The 9,231-nt window shown below is 35.9% G+C and overlaps 1 protein-coding gene across 1 annotated transcript; it reads left to right on the forward strand.

Moving 5' to 3' along the window:
• Positions 1-1,102: 1,102 nt before the first annotated feature.
• porcnl (porcupine O-acyltransferase like) lies at positions 1,103-9,230 on the forward strand. Its single transcript, XM_058784759.1, has 13 exons — positions 1,103-1,378; positions 2,604-2,777; positions 3,031-3,223; positions 3,352-3,395; positions 3,543-3,724; positions 5,837-5,967; positions 6,081-6,206; positions 6,298-6,398; positions 6,495-6,571; positions 7,573-7,636; positions 7,842-7,927; positions 8,080-8,190; positions 8,325-9,230. The coding sequence occupies exons 2-13, from the start codon at positions 2,642-2,644 to the stop codon at positions 8,421-8,423; spliced, it is 1,350 nt and encodes a 449-aa protein (XP_058640742.1). The 5' UTR covers positions 1,103-1,378; positions 2,604-2,641; the 3' UTR covers positions 8,424-9,230.
• The last annotated feature ends 1 nt before the right edge of the window (position 9,231 follows it).

Here is a 9,231-nt window from a genome sequence, read left to right on the forward strand (position 1 = left end):
ACTGAAGAGAAGAAGCACCAACATGGAGCTGGGAATCTAAAGGGTCTGGAGTGATTCTGGATGAAGGAATAGTTGTATTGTCTCTTGTCAGGTGTTCTCTAACCTCATCAGGCATTAAACTCAAAACTCAGAGCTGTTATTTTGGCAAATGGAGGTTTCAAAAAAGTATTGAATAAAAGGGTGACGTTAATTGTGTCCAATGTGTATTAGAGCAAAACATTTATTTCATAGTGATATTTTCCCCCATTTAAAATTTTTATTCTCCAATGAAAGGTTAGATTTTTGTGAATTTTTTAAATACTAGATCAAAAGGATTAACAATGCAGATTTATTTCCACAGCCGCCTTTGATCATATTTACCAAGGGTGCCAGCAATTCTGACCACGTGTGTATGTGTAAACAGAATGTGTACCCCACCTCCACCTTTTTGGTTTACCTTTAGATGGGGGTATGTTTTTGAATGTCAATTTTGACAAAAAAAAAAAAAAAAACCTTTCTTGAACACACATTGACCTTTTGTGACTGCAGCAGAAAAATAGAATGTAATAATATAATAAGCAGTCTTATAAATGTTACTTTAGGCTATTAGGTACTACGACTATATAGGCCACAAAAAAATTAATTTAAAAAATCAATACATCATATTAATACAGACTAAAACAACTGACATGCTGACATTTATTTAAACTGTAGTAGTACAAAGATATGTTGATATTGGAATGTTAGTTTATGGGATATAATTAAAAAATTCAAAAGCATTATTTTAGAAGTAATTTTGATGTAGGTGTTTGAAACCAACATAGAACTACTGCTAAAATGGGGACTCCAAACCTTAGACAGCCCTAGCCCCAGCCTCCCCAATATAGTACATAAAATGACTTTCTCCAATAAGCAAAAACAATGAGCAATCCAATTCCACTAGACTAGATAATACATGAAATCTGAGTCATTTCATCTTTAGGATGCAGAGGAAAACAGGGTGGAAATAGATAAGAGAAGAAGCGCCATTGGAATCAAGACCTGCAAATGACTTTTGAATGGGTTTGATCATAAATGAAACAGGAAAACAGGGAAAAGGCATTGAATGCATTATCAGTGCATTCCCATCATAAATCACAGGCACTCCAGCACCTCCACCGGCTCTGCGGAGGAAGTGAACGCAGCACGCTGGAGTCAAGTTTGGTTGAACTCCGGGATGTTCATTTACACGACAGCGGTTGCGTTTCTCCACTGATGAGTCTTACAGATGTTTACGGTCGTGCTAACGGAATGGAAAGGACACCTGGATGAGCAGGACGACACATTTCACTGGAAAAATCTCATCCTACTTCCGGGAGTGCGGTTGTAGCGCAGCATACTTGTGTGCTCCTGGAGATCGGTAAGAATCGCGTGGAAGTGAAACAGTGAGCTGTTCCTTCGTAATGTAGCTGGGTTTCATATCATGCAACAGCTCTTTGAACTCGGTCTCAAGTTCATGAGTCTTGATGATGAATATTAGGGTTTTTTTTTTTTTTTTGCACGATGCAATAGCTATATATGTGTATAAGAGGCAGATACAACAACAAACACCATTCATATGATATACGATAAAACTTGTAGAAAACGAACTACCCTTAAATCAGATAGTCAGTGATGTAGTAGAGGTAAAGCTTGTCTCATGCTCATATCATACGGCTCATATTATATAACCTCTGTTTAGGAATGAAGGTCTAGTTATATGAACACAGTCTGGCCCGGTTTGAAGGACTCTGGAGAATATTATACCAGAATGCTTTTGTCCCAGCAATAACATGTAGCATATAGACTGAACACCAAGGTTTTGCAAGAAGATCCCCAAATATTGAACTACAGTAGTTCAATGTTTACTTTCACTGCCAAAAGTTTTTTTTAATTTTTTTATGTGCCAAGAATTTTTTTTTTAAATTTGAATTAGCTTAGAAGCAAAATAATAAATTAAATAATAAATTAAAAATAAATAATATTATAATATTACATTTATACAATATTCAATAATAAGTAAATAAGTCACATAAGTAATATTAATTATTATATATATTCATCAACACAATTTTACTGGAAAATCAATATATTAGCCTAAGTGACTGGTTTATAAATTAACCTATTCAAACCTATGCCAGAATTTTTACTGGTCCCAGCACAAAAGTCAATAAATCTTATTTTTGCAAAGCATTTATGTACCAGAACATAAGATTTTTTAATGAAGTCTCTTATGCAAACAGAGGCTGCATATATTATTTGATCAAACAACTCTAATGTTTTGAAATATTACAATTTAAAATAACTGTTGCCTATTAAAAAAATGTATTCCTTAAAATCTAAATTTTAAATCAACACATTTGCAACAAAAATCACAGCATCGCCAAAAACCTTATGCATACTTTGCAAGGCATAAAAACACGTTCGAAATGAACAAATATAAGATTTTGTGATAATCCAGCACTGGCAGATTAGCTTCAGTGACATTTCAATCAACTGGCCAGAAATAGTCTCACATTAGCCCCGGGCTGTGCCTATTGTTCAGCCCTGTGATAAACCTATCCAATAATCATACAATAAAATAATGCTCTGTTTTTCCTCTCTAGATCCTGTCTCTGTGTAACGGCATTCCAGGGACATTCTAATGGATTCCTTTGGGCGTGTGGAGTTCCTGCAGGCTCTAGCAGAGGGCTGTGTGCTGCCCACCGCCCAGCAGGGTTTAGAGCAGGTCTGGCAGCTTCTGCTCGTCTGCCTGCTGTGTCGGGTCATCTGTAGACTAGGTGAGTCCATCATGCACAACACCAGCTCTCAAACACCTGTTTAACTGACACAGTCTTCCTCCAGAGGATGGGGACATGGCCCTGTTGGTTCTTTTATGGCTAACATCAATGCTTTTTGTCATCTATTTCACAGCTATGTGTATTGCAGCGAAAATCTTCCCACTTGATCTTATTATATCCAACTCATGTTTCTGAATGGGTCCATCTGTTGAGTCTTGATGCGGCAGGCTAATGCTGTCTCTCTTTTTGACAGGTGTCTCATGTCATGTGAAGCATCTGAGCTCGCTGGCGGGTGGCCTGTACGTGTTGTACGTGTTCTTTGAGCTGCACATGATGTGGGTGATTATCCTGTGCCTCCTTTGCTACCTCATCCTGCTTCTCAGCATAAACTCCAGCAGCCGAGGAGTCTTCCTTTCCGTCGTCATCCTCATTTACATGCTGATGGGGTCTGTCATCCACTTCCACAAGACTGCATTTTATAGATGGGGCCTAATGAACATAGAAAACTGGTTCAAATTGGAAAAACTCATTAGGATGCACACATGGTCACACATTTTGTTCATTTTTATTGCAGGGAGCTACACATGATAGACGCAGAGACCTGGCATAAGATGAGAGGTGCGTTTTCACTGAATTATTATTCATTTTAATATTTTATAGTTTTTGTTTTTATCAAAGTATTTTATTTCATGTCGCATAATTTTCATCAAATGACACTCATTATGGTGTCACATGTCCTATACGGACTGTTTCGGTTGTGTCCAGGCTCTCAGATGGTGGTTGCCATGAAGGCCATCTCTCTGGCTTTTGACCTTGATCGAGGTGCTGTGTCCTCTTTTCCTTCCCCGCTGGAGTTCATGGGATACCTCTGCTTTGCGGGAACTGTCATCTTTGGGCCATGGATCAGTTTCACCCGCTACACAGATGCAATTAATGGACGCAAAATGGTAAATACAATGATATTTTATTCCTAGTTGTATTGTCTTATTTTTGCATTTATTATAAATTATTTATTCTTATTTAATGTTATTTCAGTTCTGTGCTTGTTATTTTCACTTCTTTTTGTATATATTATGTGAACATTTTATTTATATGTATGCTTTATTTTATATGACTAGCGTTTAAAAGTTTGGGGTCAGTACAATTTAAAAAAAAATTTATTAATGCTGTGATTCAGCAAGAATTCATTAAATTGTTCAAAGATGACAGTCAATATATTTAGATAACAGAAATATACAGTCATGGCCAAAAATATCGGCACCCTTGGTAAATATGATCAAAGAAGGCTGTGAAAATTCATCTGCATTGTTAATCCTTTTGATCTTTTATTTAATAATTTCATAAAAATCTAACCTTTCATTGCATAATAAGAATTTAAAATGGGGGGAAATATCATTATGAAATAAATGTTTTTCTCTAATACACATTGACCACAATTAACCTCCATTTGCCAGTTTAACAGCTCTTGAGTTTTCTCCTATAATGCCTGATGAGGTTAGAGAACACCTGACAAGAGATCAGAGACCATTCCTTCATCCAGAATCACTCCAGACCCTTTAGATTCCCAGCTCCATGTTGGTGCTTCTTCTCTTCAGTTCACCACTCATTTTCTATAGGGTTCAGGTCAGAGGACTGGAATGGCCAGCAGAAGCTTGGTTTTGTGCTCAGTGACCCATTTTTGTGTTGTTTTTGAGGTTTGTGTTTGGATTATTGTACGGTTGGAAGATCCAAACATGGCCCATTATAAGATTTCTAACAGAGTCAGTCACTTATTGATTTTTTTATCTGTTGGTATTTGATAGAATCCATGATACCATGTGTCTAAACAAGATGTCCAGGACCTCCAGCAGAAATATAGGCCCACAACATCATAAATACAGCAGTATATTTCATTGTACACATGGGGTACTTTTTATCCCTGTGTTCACCAAACCCATCTTGAGTGTTTGCTGCTAAAAAGCTCATTTTTTAGTTTAATCTTATCATAGAAGCCAGTCCCATTCGAAGTTCCAGTCGTGTCTGATAACTGAATATGCTGGAGTTTGTTTTTGGATGAGCTAGGAGAATTTTTCTTGAAACCCTCCCAAACAACATGTGGTGATGTTGGTGCTGTTTGACAGTTTTTGTTTTCTTTAGCCACTCAAACTCTCCTTCTCACCATGCATTAGGACGATATAGACACGCTTCCTCTTCCAGGCAGTTTTGTAACATTTTATGTTTTTTTTTTATTATTATTTATTTATTTATTTTAAGATTTGTTTTTGGCGTTTTTGCCTTTTTATTTGATAGGACAGTAGGTAGACAGGAAACGAAGTTGGAGAGAGAGAGGGGGGACGGGATCGGGAAAGGTCCGCGAGCCGGGACTCGAACACGGGACGCCCGAAGCGCAACGGCGCTACTGTTTTCAACATTGATAATAATAAGAAAAGTTTCTTGATCACCAAATCAGCATATTAGGATGATTTCTGAAGGATCATGTAACACTGAAGACTGGAGTAATGATGCTAAAAATTTTGCTTTGCCGTTACTAGAAAAATTACATTTTAAAATATATTAAAATAGAAAACAGTTATTTTAAATTATAAATACAAATATTATTTTACTTTAATAATTGAAATAATATTTTTATTGTTTTACTGTATTTATTTTTGCTAATAAATGCAGCCTATGTAAGACTTCTTTCAAAAACTCACTTGGCCCAAACTTTAAAATGGTATAAATATATGTGATGTACTTTGGAAACACTGTTTGTGGTGCTATATAATCTAAATTGTAGTTACTTACCTTCTGTGTCCAAAAACACATTCAACTCAAGCCAGTGTGTTCATATAGCGCTTTTCCCAATCCTTATTGTTTCAAAGCAGTCTTCAGAAAGTGTCTTTATATGCATATGCAGATATTGACATTAAAACAAATTGAATGTGTTTTTCATGCTAAATGTTAAATGGAAAAAATAATAGTTTTTTCTTTTTGAAGAGAAGATAATCTTGATTTGTTCTGAGCATGTTTCCATCAGCAGAGAGCGTGCTATACAGTAACTATCCTACTATCTCCTACAGAACGTCGGCTGGTTTGGAAAGATTGCTCTGAGCTTTCTGAGGAGTCAGATGTGCCTGGTTATTTCCAACTGTATTGCTCCTTATCTCTTTCCATACTTCATTCCCATCTACGGTGACGGACTTCCTCGTAGGTGAGCTGCTCTTCCCCCAATGGAATTCCATATCCAGAGGAAATTAAATGGCTAGCTTCTATGTTTATTTCATTTTGTGTTTAATATTGTTTTTATTGGCCTTTTGTCCTCAGGTGGCTTCATGCTTATGAAAATGCAGTGTCCTTCCACTTCAGCAATTATTTTGTCAGCTACTTGAGTGAAACAACCACTGTGATGGCTGGAGCTGGATTTTCTGAACACAAAGACCACATCAAATGGTGCATACTCATGCATTTTCTCTCTTTTTCTCTTTTGTTGTTAAATAACAGCATTGTTGACACCTACTGTGACGTATTTTCTCATTCAAAGGGATATTACAGTAGCTAAACCTATGAATGTGGAATTGCCGAGGTCTATGGTGGAAGTTGTTACCTCTTGGAATCTGCCCATGTCTAAGTGGCTTAACGCATGTATGCATATTTATTCAGGTTTGTGATATGTTATTGATGTGTATATATATATGTTGTGCATTCATATAAATGTTCCCTGTACATTTTAACACACAGACGTCTTTAAAAGTGCACTCAAACTTGGTACTTTTCCCGCCATCTTGGTGACCTACACTGCCAGTGCGTTGTTACATGTAAGTATGATTTCCAGCCCTCTGGTTATTAACATTTTACGAAGGTTTGTTGGCACAGAACCAGGTTCCATCTGTTTAAACAGATTTGAGTTTGTGTAAGGGTAAAAAACACCTGATCCAGAAAACAGTTTCCCTGTAACATGACGGCTTGGATAAAGATGGTTTCTGATCTCAGAACACCATGACCCAGATTTAAACGGCTGTCTACAGCTGGTGTAGATAGATAATTCAATCACAGCTGCCTACCCTGGCAATTTATGCTTTGTCACCTTAGTAAGCTGTTGTAGCTGTGCTTGTTAGGTTTTAACTGTAAGTGTGTAGCTAAGATAAAATCATTCATGCTGTATTACCAGTTTGACCTTTAGGAATATAAGTATATCAGAATAGCAGCTGGAAGTATTTTTATGTATCCATGCATCAAAATGTCCATGTTAGGGTGGTTGTTTAGCCAGTCAAAAACATATTGCAAATGTGAATCTGTTTGGGTTCACTGACATGTCTGAAGAGGGTGGGTTTTGGAGAATGAGATGGGTGCGATTTTGGGGCTAATTCTGACAGAAATGAGCAAAAAGTCTGAAATCAAATAAAATATCTTTTAATATTTTGGGATTTTTGTTTTCAATTACTATGTAAATATATAGTACATCACAGAACAGTAATCTACCACTGAACTAAGACAAGTATCAGCGACGGATGCCTAATTCAAATGATTGTAGTTGAGTAGAGACCTCTGGTGGTTAATGTAGGACATGGCAAAGCTACAGTGTCACAAGATCATACTAATATGCTGATTTGGTGCTCAAGTCTTTTTATTAGAATTTTTTTAATAGAATTTTCTTTTTAATAGAAACCTTTTGTAACATTATGAATGTATTTACAGCAAATTTTCATCAATTTAATGTATCCTTGCTGAATAAAAGTTTTAATTTCTTAAACAAATCTGACCCCAAACCTTGGAATGGTAGTATATTTTCTTTTATTAATTATGCTTTGTTTGCCAGGGTCTCAGCTTTCATCTGGGGGCCGTGCTGTTGTCTTTGGGATTCATCACTTATGTTGAACATGGTAAACAATAATTTTAGTTTATTAGATTATTCATGCATGCTTGCCATTGATAAAAATAAAAAACTGAAAATATATTAATACTAATGCATACATTCATCATGGCACACATCAGTAGGTAGTAAATTCTAACATCTATAATAGATGTCATATCACTGGCCTAGCTAACAGGACTCAACATACTGTTTTTGTTTGTTTCCTCTTGCAGTTCTGAGAAGGCGGTTGGCAGCTATATTCAGTGCTTGTATACTGTCAAAGCGCTGCCCAAATGACTGCCATCACCAAAATAAGAAGGTGATCTGTCTAGCACTGTAGAATCAGCTATATTCATGATAAAAAAAATTTTTGGGTTTGTGCAGTATGAGATCTGTAGTTCACAGATTTTCACAGAAATTTGTTAGTTATATTTTTTATATTGAGATGTCTTTTTTTTTTCCCTGATGTAGACGCTGTGGGTTTATGGTGTTAACATGTTATTCAGTGCATTGACAATATTCCATCTGACATATCTGGGATCACTGTTTGACTCTGAAATGGACAACATGCATGCTGAGGAGGTGAGCGTTTTCATATGCATATGCAATTTAAAAATATATACAGTTTTATTGTAATATATAGTCAGCTACTGCTAAAAATATATTCAATTCAATTAATTAGAATTGCTTTATCACAGTATTTTGTTTCCACACAGGGTTACATGGCCAGTCACACCATTCAAAAGTGGTCGGAGCTAAACTGGGCGAGCCATTGGGTGATGTTTGGCTGTTTCGTGTTTTATTGGCTCATTTAAGGAGAATACTATAGTACTGAGCAATCAAAGGACCATTCACTGAATCTGAACATGAAAGATGATGGATTCTTACCATAGACTGCATTTTTCAACAGTCAGTGTTACATCCACACTTCTGTCCCTCAGCTGGAAAAGACTGCCATGGAAAGTGCCTTTTGATTCATGTTGTTACAAGATTCATATTCTTATAATGTGATCATACTTGTTCTTTTTATTTTTATTTAGATTAGGTACAATTTTGGATTAAACAAAAGAAAAAATATTAGTGTGCAGAGTACATTAAGTGTTATTTGCATCTCTCTTTTTTTGTTCTTTCTGGACAGCTTGATATACAGTAGAAAGCATAATCTCTTTCATTGTGACCATGTTATTGTTACTTTTATGAAACGTGTCTTGAACCTGTAAACATGTTTCTTTTTTTTCTTTTTTTATCAAAAGCTGTTGATTAGGTCTGACAATATTTATTATTTTTTAATAAAATTTAACAAGTCTGTTTTTCATGAATTATAGGTAAGTGCATTACTCAAGGGCACAGATCATACTTTGTAACTTTGTTCTCTGATATTAGACGGGCACTTTTATATAGAAAGACACTTACTTAAGGCGATCAGCCATGTGGTAATACCATATTTTGATAAATGTACAGGTATTGTGGAAAACCATGGTGTTATGAGTCTCATAAGTATAAAAGTACCGTGTGCTAACAAGGTACATGTAAGAAAAATAGTATAAGCATAGTGTCATGCCTGTAAACCACAGTAAATCATGGTGTTGGTTGATACTTAGTAGGAATTTAATCAAATCTGAT

The sequence above is a fragment of the Onychostoma macrolepis genome, chromosome 08 (assembly GCF_012432095.1).
Source record: "Onychostoma macrolepis isolate SWU-2019 chromosome 08, ASM1243209v1, whole genome shotgun sequence".
Classification (NCBI taxonomy): Eukaryota; Metazoa; Chordata; class Actinopteri; order Cypriniformes; family Cyprinidae; genus Onychostoma; species Onychostoma macrolepis.